The sequence below is a fragment of the Varanus komodoensis genome, unplaced genomic scaffold, assembly GCF_004798865.1.
Source record: "Varanus komodoensis strain SLA01 unplaced genomic scaffold, ASM479886v1 scaffold4, whole genome shotgun sequence".
Taxonomy (NCBI): domain Eukaryota; kingdom Metazoa; phylum Chordata; class Lepidosauria; order Squamata; family Varanidae; genus Varanus; species Varanus komodoensis.
The window spans coordinates 44,709,671-44,723,073 of record NW_025335941.1 but is presented as its reverse complement, the minus strand read 5'-3'; the positions used below and the strand labels follow the sequence as shown (position 1 = coordinate 44,723,073).

General features: G+C 42.3%; 1 protein-coding gene across 2 annotated transcripts in view; it reads right to left on the bottom strand.

Moving 5' to 3' along the window:
- Window positions 1-650: 650 nt before the first annotated feature.
- The window catches only part of KATNAL1 (katanin catalytic subunit A1 like 1), a 56,272-nt gene continuing 43,519 nt past the window's right edge, over window positions 651-13,403 (bottom strand). Inside the window, exons 8-12 of one of the 2 annotated variants that reach the window (XM_044442308.1) lie at window positions 10,844-10,970; window positions 9,852-9,986; window positions 8,029-8,124; window positions 7,257-7,383; window positions 651-3,404 (exon numbers count right to left, since the gene is read on the bottom strand). In XM_044442308.1, the coding sequence (XP_044298243.1) occupies window positions 3,206-3,404; window positions 7,257-7,383; window positions 8,029-8,124; window positions 9,852-9,986; window positions 10,844-10,970 (684 nt within the window). In that variant the 3' untranslated portion in view covers window positions 651-3,205. The remainder of the gene's footprint in view (window positions 3,405-7,256; window positions 7,384-8,028; window positions 8,125-9,851; window positions 9,987-10,843; window positions 10,971-13,403) is intronic. The other variant, XM_044442309.1, reaches the window with a different exon arrangement.

Below are 13,403 nucleotides of genomic sequence, written 5' to 3'. Positions count from 1 at the left end.
TTGAACTTTACAGGAACTATCCATGATGGTGAATTCTACACCCCAAATAGGTTCACCAACATGGAGAACTTCTATAAAGTTGGATCAAAAAGCTGCAATGGATGAGGAGCCCCACTGACCTAAGAGTCAACAGCCTCCCCTGGATAAAAGACTGCCAAGTCCAAGGTGAAGATGTACTGTTATGAGAAGACTATTGTCTACTAATATATAAAATATATCGCATTACACCCACACACAGATACTGATATGTTGGAAATGCACGGCATATCTGATAATATTTGTGGGCACAAATTCTCAGCAGAATGATCAATAAGGTTAAACACACTGTGTTTCTATTTGCATGTTTCTCCAATTTCTCAAGTATGAAAATGGATACTGCCACGACTCACACAACTGTGTGTGAAAACAGCAGTGGGTCCTAAGGTAGTTTCCCATGAGGGTCTTTACATTCTTTGAACTCTGATGCCTCAAACAAAGGGAGACAGTGAAAGGAACCAGCTGAGATGCTGCTGGCAGAACTGAAAAGCTCTGTGGAGGTGCCATGTTTCCAGAACATCACAGTCAGCCCAGCCACTGCAGGGGCTCCACAGAATCCCATGACCTGTACAGAGGACAAAAACCACCAGATAAATGAAAAGTGAGTCATGATGGGGATATTTATTGTGGCTTTCTTTTATTCAAGGTAAAGCTGCCTTTTGTTGGAAAAGAACACAATGTACGATTCACAGTCTTGACACAAAATGCCTTTTTCTACATAAAAACACCAGTTAACACACCAATAAAGAAAACCAAAGACAAACCGCTACAAACATAACCCACGTGGTTGGCCATGTATGGTACAACACGACCCTGTTGCGAAAATGCCAGTAGCGCTCTTCCTCTATTGAACCAGGTCACATTGGCAGCACTGGACATGCTCTGCTGGGAAGCTGGTTACCATAACAAATAGACAGACACATGAAACTCTCGCAAAGCCAATGCCTGGCTGAGCTATTTGCCTGATCTGCAAGATCAGGGAGCGGGAAATGAGACATGGTGGATTATTTCTTCCTCCACACATGCCAGTCATATGTCAGGGGAATTAGCATAATTACTTGTTGCTGTAGTTAAACAAGCCACCCAAAATTCTGCAACAGCCCATGGGTTGGAAGTGGCTTCTTTCCAATAACAACAAGCCAACCTTGGCCAGATTTGCACAAAATGACAAACTGCGCTGCTGAGACTAAATAACTTAATCTCCTGGCATGAGTAGAGGAAAAATAAATCACTGCCTCTTATTTCCTACTCTGTGATTGTGCAAACCCACTATGTGTCAGTTGCTTGGCAATTAAGATAAAAAATTTCTATTCCTAGAAAGTTTTCCCTAGAACCAAGGCTTCTCCAGCCCGGAACCCAAGATGGCCATCTGAGTTAGGAATGTTCAAACATGCAGTCCAGTCTATCAGGAATGCACCAAGCTGGGGAAAGCTGCAAGAACTGATTTAGTTTGAGGGGGAGGATACTTCTAGGAAGAGGTACCAGTTAATTTGATATGAAACTTTTGGGACTGTACCATCCACACAGACCATGGTAGTCCTTAGTCTAGGAAGACTGAGAAAGCTTTGTACATGGATCAGCACTGCCTCCATGCAGCTTGCCAGCATGAAGAGTAATAAGCTGGCCTGCACAACATTTAAAAGCATCCCCTAACACCATAAAGAATAGCCTTTCTGAGGCACAAATTATTTTAGGTGACTAGCTCCCAAATGAAAGGGTGACTTGGAAATGCTTCCTGGTCATTTAAGGAGTTCCTTGACAAAAAACCCTTGAGGTATGATTTATCTCTGACATGCATGGGATGAGATTCTTTTTCAAGAGGAATCCTTCCTTAGAATACCAACTATGTAACTTTTCTAGAGCCAGAAGAAGAATCTGGCCAGAATTCTGATCATTCAAATCTTCCCCAAATAAATAAATAAAGTAACTTGGATAACTATTTCCCACATGTGTACACAAACAGGATCACTTCAGGAAGTGAACTATACATTAAGTCTGAACAGGCCCAAAGAACAAGTCACTGTTTGCAACACTTGTAATGTATGCTGACTATCAGACTCAAAATAGATGAGTCCTAATTTTACAAACTGGAGGAAACTGCAAATATGTGAAATAAGCACCAAGAATATTTAAAAAGAGGGTGGGGAATGCCTGGATTTTGAGGACAACCAATCTGTGCCTTCAGGTTTGGGCTCCACTGTATTCACTGTGTCCACTTTCATATCCTACACTGCAACAAAGTATAATTAGCATTATAAAACCACAAATTAGAAAGGGGTTAATCTAAGCATAAGCAGTTGGATGAAATGTTGCAAGATGTGCACTATTTAGCACTGCACCAGCATGTTAAACCACTGAAACCTCTGGAGTTTACATGGCCTTAGTGCAGCTGGAGTATTGCAGGAACAGAGATAAATCAGTTGATTTTACACCAGTGTTAAACAGAAAAGAGCAAAACTGGACCTGAGTTTTCGAACATCAAAGATCTTTGCTACTGTCTGCTCTACATTTCATGCAGCGACTAAGTGTGCTGCATTGGCACTGGTGCTGGCTCTAATAAACACATCAAGTGTCGAAAGGGAAATGCCCATTTCTACACAATTGGAAACAAAAAGATCTCAAAATCTGCAATGGGCCACAGGCACACATTGCATCTGAAGAAACAAGTGTCTCTTTTCCACACTTTTTGTGATCATCATCATTCCAGCAAATACCATGGTAGCCATGGCAACATGACTGCAGTGTAACGCAATCCTCAGTATTTTCACCCTGGATCATATGGATGAGCTCTTTAAATTAGGGAGGGGCAGAAACAACAACTGACAACTTCACTCCTACATTCAAGGAGGTCGGGATCTAGCAAAACATACAATATGGCTGGACATCTATGCACAACTGTATCTGACAGGCAAATAAAAGCCATGAAACACTAGGATTAGCTGTCACTGTTAAAGTGCAGACAACCAAAACTGCATGGGGTTTCCCTTGCTATGTTTAGTTCTTAGTATTTTTCCATGAAATATCATATCATTGTGTTTTGTCCCCATTAAAGTGCAAATAAAATTAAAAGGGTCTTGTCCATAGGAAAAATTCAAGCCTTAAAATATTCCTAAGTCCTTGTAATATTGTATAATTGATACTAAAATCACTTGAATAGATGTCTCTGAGGTTAAGCAGATCCAAATTCTGACATCCATTTCTCATATTTCTCCAGATCTGCAGCTGAAACAGACTTGGAAATTTTTTTCAGGGCCAGGTCAAAGTCTCCCTTGGTAACAGGCATCTGCAGCTCTTCCTTAGATAGTGCTCGGATCTCATCTGGTGATAAGCCATTAATGCGCCGCCTCATTGCCATCAAAGAGGCATCCCTAAAAAACAAGAAAATGCACAAGAACCTTTTATTAATGAGTGAGTGGATCAGTCTATTTAAGGTCTACGTCATTTTCTCAAGTGTTTAATCCCATTCCATCCTGTTTTCTGAGCATGTTTCTTTTTAAAACCACATAAAATTTGAATTTATTTCACCTAAAATACATCTTAATGTATGCATTTCCTGCCAACATAGGTATTTTGTTTGTGTTTTTGAGCCAAGAATCAGAGAATCCACAATCTACAATGGACAACTGAATTCCAAGCCACTTATTAATCTAAGAAGTATGAATTAGACTGGTGACAGATCTAATGAAATTTTCTAGCACCTCTAATTACAAATACCATGGGCTAGAAACTATGGATTCTGACTAGCTCTGTATGTTGCAAGTTTTGGGTAGTTATACAAACAACATGTTCCTCTCTTCTATCTCAGTGTTCTACTTACCAAAGTTAGCTTCCATATCTCTAATAATGGACCCTTGCCCGTCTTAGTTAATAAATAATTCCAAGCACGGGATTGGGATCTGGATCTTGGAAGTGGTTAACGCTTCTCTGAGGGAGGGTCGGGTGCCTGCCCCTTTAAAGGAGGCGGTAATACGACCGGTCCTGAAGAAAGCGTCACTGGATCCAGAGATGGCCACTAATTATAGACCAGTGGCCAACATCATGTTTCTGGGCAAGGTGTTAGAGCAGGTGGTGGCGGGACAACTCCAAGCTCTCTTGGATGAAACTGATTATCTGGACCCATTTCAGCCCGGCTTCAGACCCGGGTACGGTATTGAATCTGCCTTGGTCACCCTGTACGATGACCTGTGCAGGGAGAAGGACAGGGGGAGTGCGTTCCTGTTGGTTCTTCTGGACCTCTCAGTGGCTTTCGATACCATCGACCATGGTATCCTTCTGGATAGGCTAGCGGGATTGGGGGTCGGAGGCACTGCTTTGCAGTGGATCCACTCCTATCTCAATGGCCGACTCCAGAAGGTGGTGCAGGGGGACTATGGCTCTGCACCATGGCAGCTATGCCGTGGAGTACCACAGGCGTCCATTTTGTCCCCTTTACTGTTTAACATCTACATGAAACTGCTGGGAGAGGTCATCAGGCGGTGTGGGCTGCGGAATCATCAGTACGCTGATGATACCCAGCTCTACCTCTCGTTTTCCACCAATCCAGGTGAGGCAGTGGCTGTACTGAACCGGTGCCTGGCCGAGGTAATGGGCTAGATGAGGGCCAATAAACTGAAGCTCAAGCCAGACAAGACGGAGGTCCTGTTGGTTGGCCGATCAGGCTTCGGAGAGGGTGAATTGAACATAGTCCTGAATGGGGTTGCACTCCCTCTTAGGGACAAGTTCCGCAGCCTGGGAGTGCTCCTCGACCCGGAGCTTTCATTGGAAGCTCAGGTGACAGCAGTGGCGAGGAGCGCTTTCCTTCAGCTTCGGCTGATCCATCAGCTGCACCCCTACCTGGAGTACGACTGCCTGGCGACAGTGACACACGCGCTGGTGACTTCCTGCCTTGACTTCTGTAACACGCTCTACGTGGGGCTACCCTTGAAGACGGTCCGGATACTTCAGTTGGTTCAAATTAGAGCTGCCAGGCTGCTGACGGGGACTGGGCGTTATGTTCACATGACTCCAGTCCTCCATCAGCTTCACTGGCTTCCCATTGAAGTCCGTGCCCAATTCAAGGTGTTGGTGATGACCTATAAAGCCCTAAACGGTTTGGGTCCTGGTAACCTGAAGGAGCGCTTACATCCATATACACCCACCCGCCCCTTGAGATCTGCGGGAGAGGCCCTTCTCCGGGAACCCTTCGTGAAAGAAATTAGGAGGGTAGGTACTCGGAGGAGGGCTTTCTCTGTGGTGGCGCCCAATCTATGGAATGCGCTCCCCAGAGAGGTCTGCCTGGCGCCATCGTTATTTGTTTTTCGGCGCCAGGCGAAGACCTTTTTATTTAAACATCATTTTAATTGTTAATATTATTTGCTTATTTTATCTGGCCAGGGCAACTTATTTTATATTGTTAATTTGTTGTATATTTGAATGTTTTATATTTTATATTTAATTTTTAATGTTTTATATTTAATTTTATGTTGTGAGCCGCCTCGAGGCTTCGGCGAATGGGGCGGCATAGAAATGTTTTAAATAAATAAATAAATAAATAAATAACCCCAGTAATGTAGTAAGAAAAGGGCACTTTGCCTCTGAAATCAACTAAAGCACCTGGTCAATGTGGATAATTAAACCTCTAAACCTCTAAAAATTGCATTACAATGTTGAATGGAGATGAGCCAGTCCTTCCACTCATGAACTAAAATGCTGCTGAACTATGACAGTCTCTTCAGTCTTTGGACCCTCCCTCCTCTATGCTATGCAAAAAGACCACAACCAGATTTGAAAGTCTAATTCAATATACATGCCTGGATTACAGAGTGAAGAAGCAGACTTCTGCACTTTCCCCAAGGTTCCATATCTTCTCCTGCAGCTATTTTAAGTTACTGAAGACATGTAATAAAATTGGTCAAGGGGGATGCAGGGTGGAAGGACCTTTGCTAAGCCCATTAACTGCAACAAAATAACTGAAGTGTCAGATTTCTCTGTAAGTTAGTACTGCAGTTTGCCTCTCCCAGAATGGTTCTAGGACTGAGATACTGCCACTACCAATTGCCACTTGCAGATATGAACTTTCCTTTCTCCAAAAGGAAGCAGTTGCCACAGCCTGACTGCAATTCCACAAGACAGATTTGCCAAAATGGAAGGTGCTGTGCTTGATTAGCAACCTCCTGACCTGCTCTTTAAACATATCCTGGCCAAACAGGATGAGCAGCTCAGGTCATCATCAAAAACCAGGTTCCATGTACTTATTCTGTCAGAGGTACAGGAAGTAGCCAAGGAATGATGAGGCCCTTTCATGAATTGCACACAGGCCTCAAAGGTGGCTCCCTAGGGAGTCATGACTGGCTTTGTTTATATTTCAGAAGGCATGACAAGACTATTCTGTTCCACCAAACAGCTATTTTAATCCTTCCTGTATATTGTTTGCTAGTTCTGCTCTTTTTACATATTTATTCCCATTGAAATAAGCACTTCTCCAATGTGTTTTATCTGCCAATTTGTTGATCTTGGCAATTTTGAAGACTTCTGCAATTCATAGTGTCAAAACAAACTTGAAGTACCAACCTAAACAATTCCAGCCTCAGTCAAACAACTGTTTATTAATTTTGCCACCACCTTATTTGCAATTTTCAGAAGTAGGTTGTCAAAATGCTAGTTTTCCATCTGTTGTTCTAAAGACAGCCTGTGTAAATTGAAAACAATTACTTATCCAATAATCCACAAACAATTAAAGGTTATTTTAATTAACCTTTAAGTTGAATTTGAAATTAATTTGAAATTAAGCCGAAAGGTTAAAATTAAGTTTTAATTTCAAATGTAATTACCTAACGGGGGGAGGGGTTGCATTTCCAATTGTTTGAATTCAGCATGTTTGCCACTACCAAACTTCCCCTGAAATTACCAGCAAACAAGAATGCTGAATATGCTTTAGGTCTCACTGTCAATTCACACAGAGCAATGCTAGCACTCAAGAGGTGTGACCAGCATCCTGTGTAAACAGCATATGCCCTAGCACAGTTCCCAATCTCTTTTGCAACATTCAGGGATTCTACTACAAACTGGTTGGTTCCGTGGCAGTTAATTTTATATGGACAGGATTTCTTGAAAAAGGAGTTTAAAAAACATTGATATAAAGCAAAAGATTCAAAGTTCAGCAATGTTCTGGAATAAGCATTAAGCGCAGGTTGTCAAATAAATCACTTTTCCTTGGCTTGCAAATATAAGAAATAGGATACCTGCAAACATTAGTGATATCAGCACCAGAGTAGCCTTCTATCTTCTCAGCGATTTCTTCCAGGCTGATGTCAGGATCCAGTTCTACTTCTCGAAGATTAATCTTAAGCAGCTCTGCTCTGCCTTTTGCTGCAAAAACAGTCATTTTATTACAGCAGGCTTGAAAACATTTAAGCATTCTGTACAACATTTAACTTTGTTTTTTTTTTACAGGAAAAAAATTGCCCAGAAAAAAATACTGGGCAAAAAGGCCTGCAAGCAATTTTGATGTTAAGTGCTGAAGAAAATTGTGTACATGTTTTAACAAAAAGATTAAATCTCTGGTTTGGATCTAATTGTATCATGCATACATGTGGAAGGGAGGGAGGGAATGACTGATCCCTGACCTCAACCCTCTGCCCAAACCATAAACACTTTCACCATTTGGATCAAATGGCATTGATTCTTCAAAATCTACTTTTCCTGCGGTCTTTGACTTCCCTTTTTAATCTTGATACCCAGCTGCACTTAGACTTTATCTACATGTAATGACATTTGTCCTCTGCTATTTTAACCCATTGTCTATGTTTGATTGCATGCATAAACTGACAGTATTGTATAAACAGCAACAACAGAAATTGCATGGGCTTTTTCTGTTATTACAGTGTGCCTTTGGCAAATCAAAGCATACTGGTCTAGCAACATTCCATGCATATGTTATAGTTTGTGTTCTGTGGTGTGTTAGCATTTATGACATATTAGTCTCCAGAAACACAGGCTAGTCACTCTGAATACTCTGAAGATTCGGTGTGCATGTCCCGCTTTCGATGTTGCCCAAAGCAGCATAAGTACAAGTGTGTATGGGTTTTTCCAACAGTGCTTCCAAGGGTCCTATGGGGGACGGTGGGGAAAGAGGGATGCACAGACACGTTGGCAAGATGTACATTTTGCATTGCACAGGCAAAGTCAGAAACAGCCAAAGGTGATGGAGAGAACAATCCTATGATTCATGGAAAGCATCCTCGGATGGGGGACTCTGGAATCTAATCCACTCCCTCACTGTTGCTGTGAAAAGAAATGCAGCACCTGTATTACAAGGCTGCAAAAGCAGACTCAAATGAACTTGAGAAGCCCTGAGAGAAAACAGGGCAGCATGCAAAAAGAGAAGGAAGTGGAGAGGCCAGATTATCAAGAATCCCATGGCATCTCCACTCCCACCAGAAAGCTTCTGCTAAGCAGGCTCAGACACCCATCCAGAGGGTGGAAGGGGTCTAGAGGACAGGAAGGAGAAAATCCTGTGCTCCCACCCTGCCAGCACCAGCCTGACAGGGCATCAGATACTCAGAAGCCTCTGAAATCAAAGGCTTCCACTCAATCGAGGCTCAAGTCCGTAGGATTGTGCCCTAAACATCAGAGATATTTTTCACTCCAGTTATTAATTCAAGCAATATGTAGCACAAACACAAACCTAAATCAGTCAGAATAGACAATCATATTACATATCCTTGTCTTCCATGTTCTCTTTTGCATTTTTCAGCAAGTCAAAGTTCAGATAAGTAGCACAATATTTTCAAGCCATTTAAGTCCCACAAAAAGGAAAAAAAATACAACTCAGGTTCCCCATTATAAGCTGAAATTATGTATTACATATTATATGGAGTTGCCACTCAGAATGAAATCTCTGCCTCAGCCTCTTAATATTTAGGATCACTGATCATGTATCTTGATGACAAATCTTGGGATTCCTCCACAAGAAAAAGGCAAACAATGTTGTGGAAGTAGAGAAACTCACATAATGTAATTATGTGGTAAATGATCCAAAAAATAATGGGGGAAGAAAGAAGAACTTGAAACTGAGATAGCATTATCACCAGCAGCACACTCTGTGAGGAAATGTCTCTGAGTTTGCAAGCTGCAAGGCCCAGGCTATATGGTTATGAAGGTCCTGCCCTCACAATGCAGCCACACTGCAGTTTTGTTCTGTTATCTTAAGGGAAGATAAAGGGAAGGAGGCACTGCACTGTCAAGAGACAGCACAGCTATACAAACCTATAAAACAATAAAGACACTTGAGATTCATAGCATATCTGACTGACAGCCAGGAAAGACAATCTATGAAGATGCATCCTCATGCAGGGGAACAATCAGCAAACTACCATTTCAAGGGCTGAAAATGTAGCTGTAAAGGTCAGGCAGGAGTTGATTTACAACATGGAAACGCCTGGAAGTGAACATTCATGGATCTGCTTTTCCGCATTCATTGACAAGAGCAGGCAAGTGCCTGACAATATTTCTTTCAAAATGTCTAAAGCCTGCCTTTGGGTGCTGATTCAAGGATTGCCTGTTAAACATTCAAAATAAATTCCAAGCTCATTAAGTGAACTTGGATTCAAAAACCACAATCTCCTTCTTTGGGACTGCAAAGATATTCTGGAGCTTTTTCATTCTGCAATATCAAGCATTTACAAAAAATGAAAAAACAGGCAAGTTATTAACCCCTGAAAATGCAATGTTCGTAACAGACATAGCAATGGATTCTTTAATGGTCCCCTAGGGATGCTTCAGTTAATGAGTGTGAGGAAAGCACACTTAGTGGAAAATGGTTATAGCACTCCCACCTGTTGGCAATGGGATATAAATCCTTTTCTCCAGCCTCCTCCGCAAAGCCTCATCGATGTCCCAGGGAAAATTTGTAGCAGCCAGCACCATCACCATTCGTGAAGGGTCATCATTTTCAAGAGCTCCACCTACTCCTACATGGAAAGAGGACAAAGGTGCATGCCTGGGTATATCAGTTTTGTCCATTTTTAACTGTATACTTTACATGCAATTTAAAAAGGCTTACTTACTGCCTCTTATGAGCAGAAAGGAAGGTAATGTGATGTAGTGTTTAGGGGACTGGACTGGGACTCAGATGATCCTAATTATAGTCTCCATGTGGCCATGAAGCTCAGGCAGCACATATATGTAATACTAACAATACAAATTAAAATAAAATAAAGGACAGGTTGCTAAAATAAAGGACTGTGATTCTCCTAAAGGTCATCTCAAACTTGTACGTGTGGGCTAAATGCCTGTGCCAACAAAGGTCCAGTTGTTGGAACATTCAAGAACCAAAATTATAGACAGGAGTTACACCCTACTCTGCACGTGTTCCAGGTGTGGCTCCCACTTGCCTCTCTCTTCTGAGTCTAACAAAGTAGAGGAACAAAGAAGGCAAGGCATTTACGCAGAGAAGAGCATGGGTTGTGAATTCACACGTGACCAACCAAGGAACCAGTTGCAGTTAAGCAACCTGAATTTTTCTTAAAAAGTCTGTGACTCACACATATGGATAACCAAAAAGTAGCACACTTACTGGAAGAGAAAAATGTCCCTCCTTGAGGGACACTGACCAGTGCTACCCCTAGCTTAAGCCAGGTGACTACATCTGTACCCCTTCCCCATGCTCAGAACTCATTAAAATATGTGCTGACACAAACCTGGACCGTTCAAAACGTGAGCATCTATGATGTTTTACAACTGCCTGCACACATTCTCTGATCCTATTCTATAAATAATTTACAAAGTAGAAAAAGACACTCCAATGTAGATATGAAAAACCAATTACCATCCATCTGCACAAGCAGCTCAGACTTGACTCGGCGGCTTGCCTCATGTTCATCAGAGGTACCTCTGCGGCTACAGATAGAGTCTATTTCGTCAATAAAAATGGTTGTAGGTGCATAAAATCTGGCCTTGAAACAAAGACAACACCAACTTGTACTAATATAACCATTTAAGAGATTCCATGGCAAGCAAGATCTCACAGTGTTACAGCCACATTTGACAGAGATGATGAGCTGTCAAATTTACCTTATGATAACCCCTTAGAAGCATTATCTGTATACCTCCTGCTAAATCAAAGTCGATTTGGGATGATCTTTTGGGGAACTTACTGCATTGCGAAAAATGATATGTCAAATTAAAGCACAAAGTACATTCATAGCAGAAAAACAGTGATTTGTCCATTTATCCCCAAATCATGTATTAATTGAAAAAATGAGGGAGGCTGAAATAAACACAGGCAAGCAGTTTTTGTAGTTATAGGCTGAGAACACTCTGGCTTTAGTGGGTTGAACTGAGTGTTCCCTAGACATTGACTCAGCCACTAAGATGTTATGGTGTTAACACTGAGAGTGCCCAACAGTTTTAAAAGGCTGTCAGGCACACAAAATACAGAGATTGATAGCACAGAGGCTTTCAGTAGCACTGCTGCAGCACAGGTCAGCTGTTAGATTACGTATGCATATGCTGCGTATGGCAGTGACCTGCAAGTGGTGTGAAAGAGAGGGATAGATACAGGGAGCATAGACACAGAACAACATGTGCAAAAAACAGTCCATATGCATGAACGTTTACAGATCACCACCAGTTAACATTATTTTGATTTATAAAACATCATTGCAGTTCTATGCTTGTGTTTGTAACACAAAATTTATCCATTGTCAGAGGCATGCATAAATGTTGCAAACCATGTATCAAAAAGATGGGGTAAGACTTCTGACCCATTTGCACCCTTGTCCTTAAGGAACAGTAGATAAAAGCCAACAGTGTTGTCCTCACTCTAGGGTGAGAAGCAGGAAGGAAGGGAGCTGCCAGTGCATCAAAACCTACTGAAATATAATCATTCTCTCTTAAATCAGCTCCCCCTGTAAAATGAGTGCTAAAGCATCCCACCTCATAGGGCTTATGTGAAAATAAGTCTATAAAACACTTGGTAAAACACTTTGATTGTAAGCACCACAGAAAATGAAGGAGGAAATTTTAAAAAGTGAAACTGAAAGGAGACTTCCAAAAATTTCAAAGGAACAGACGAATGAAAGGTTAAGAAATATCAGGTCTTGACTCAAAAGAGTACGCATTTAAGACAGCAATGAGAGTAAGTAGGGTGTCCAAGAAAGCCACACCTTAAATTCCCCAAAAGATTAGTTAATCATGCCAGAAAGCAGTCTTTCTCAACATAAATCTGTAGTTATTACAGGCACTGTGGAGAACAATGATCTTGCTGGTAAAACATGACTGGCCATCAGTGGTGCAGGGAGGTGATTTGAGACTCTGGATTTTCTCTCTAAGGACTCTCCATCCTTTGCTTTGAGATCAGAGGAATGGAGACGTGCAGCAGGTCAAGCACTAGAAGCTGGGACTTCAAGAGAACCAACTGAAGGCCAAACTGGGCAAAGTCTCCTGGGATAGGTTACTGGAAGGCAAGTGAGTTGAGGAGGGGTGGATGGCACTCAAAAGGGAGGTTTTGGAGGCCCAAGCCTTGACAATACCTCTAGTTAGTAAGGTGGGGAGGCGAAGGAGAGCGCTGCCATGGATGCGAAAGGAGGTGGTTAGAGGGATTAGACGAAAGAGTACTTAGAGAGTTGGCAGGGGTTCTCTCATGCCCGCAGGCCTCCATTTTTGAGACCTCATGGAGAACAGGTGAAGTTCCAGTGGACTGGAGGGCGGCATCAGTGGTCCCAATTTTCAAAAAGGGTAGTAGAAAGGACATGGGGAATTATAGACTGGTTAGCCTTACATCCATTGTAGGAAAAACAATGGAAAGGCTCATAATAGAGAGAGATCTAGTGATGCTAGATAGGGAAGGGAGGCTGACAGCTACACAACACGGCTTCCGCAAAAACAGGTCCTGCCAGACAAACCTTGTGGAATTCTATGACAAGGTTTTGAGATGGCTAGATGGAGGGGATGCAGTGGATGTGGTATACCTGGATTTCAGCAAGGCCTTTGACAAAGTGCCCCATGATATCCTGGTGGAGAAACTGAGGAGTTTTGGGATACACCAAAGCACTGTCCGGTGGATTAGGGCATGGTTGACTGACTGAAAGCAGAAGGTAACCATTAAAGGGGAATCATCGGGATGGCGGCCAGTGACAAGCGGGGTCCCTCAGGGCTCTGTCCTGGGGCTGATTCTGTTTAAACTTTTCATCAATGACATCGAAGAATGGGTGAACAGTCTGCTGATCAAATTCGCAGACGATATTAAAACTGGGGCAGTGGCCACAACTGAGCAGCAGGTACTCCAGATCCAAAAGGATCTGGACAGACTATGGAAGTGGGCAGGAGACAAAAGGACGGCACTCAATGTGGATAAGTGCAAGGTCTTGCACTTGGGGCATAGGAAT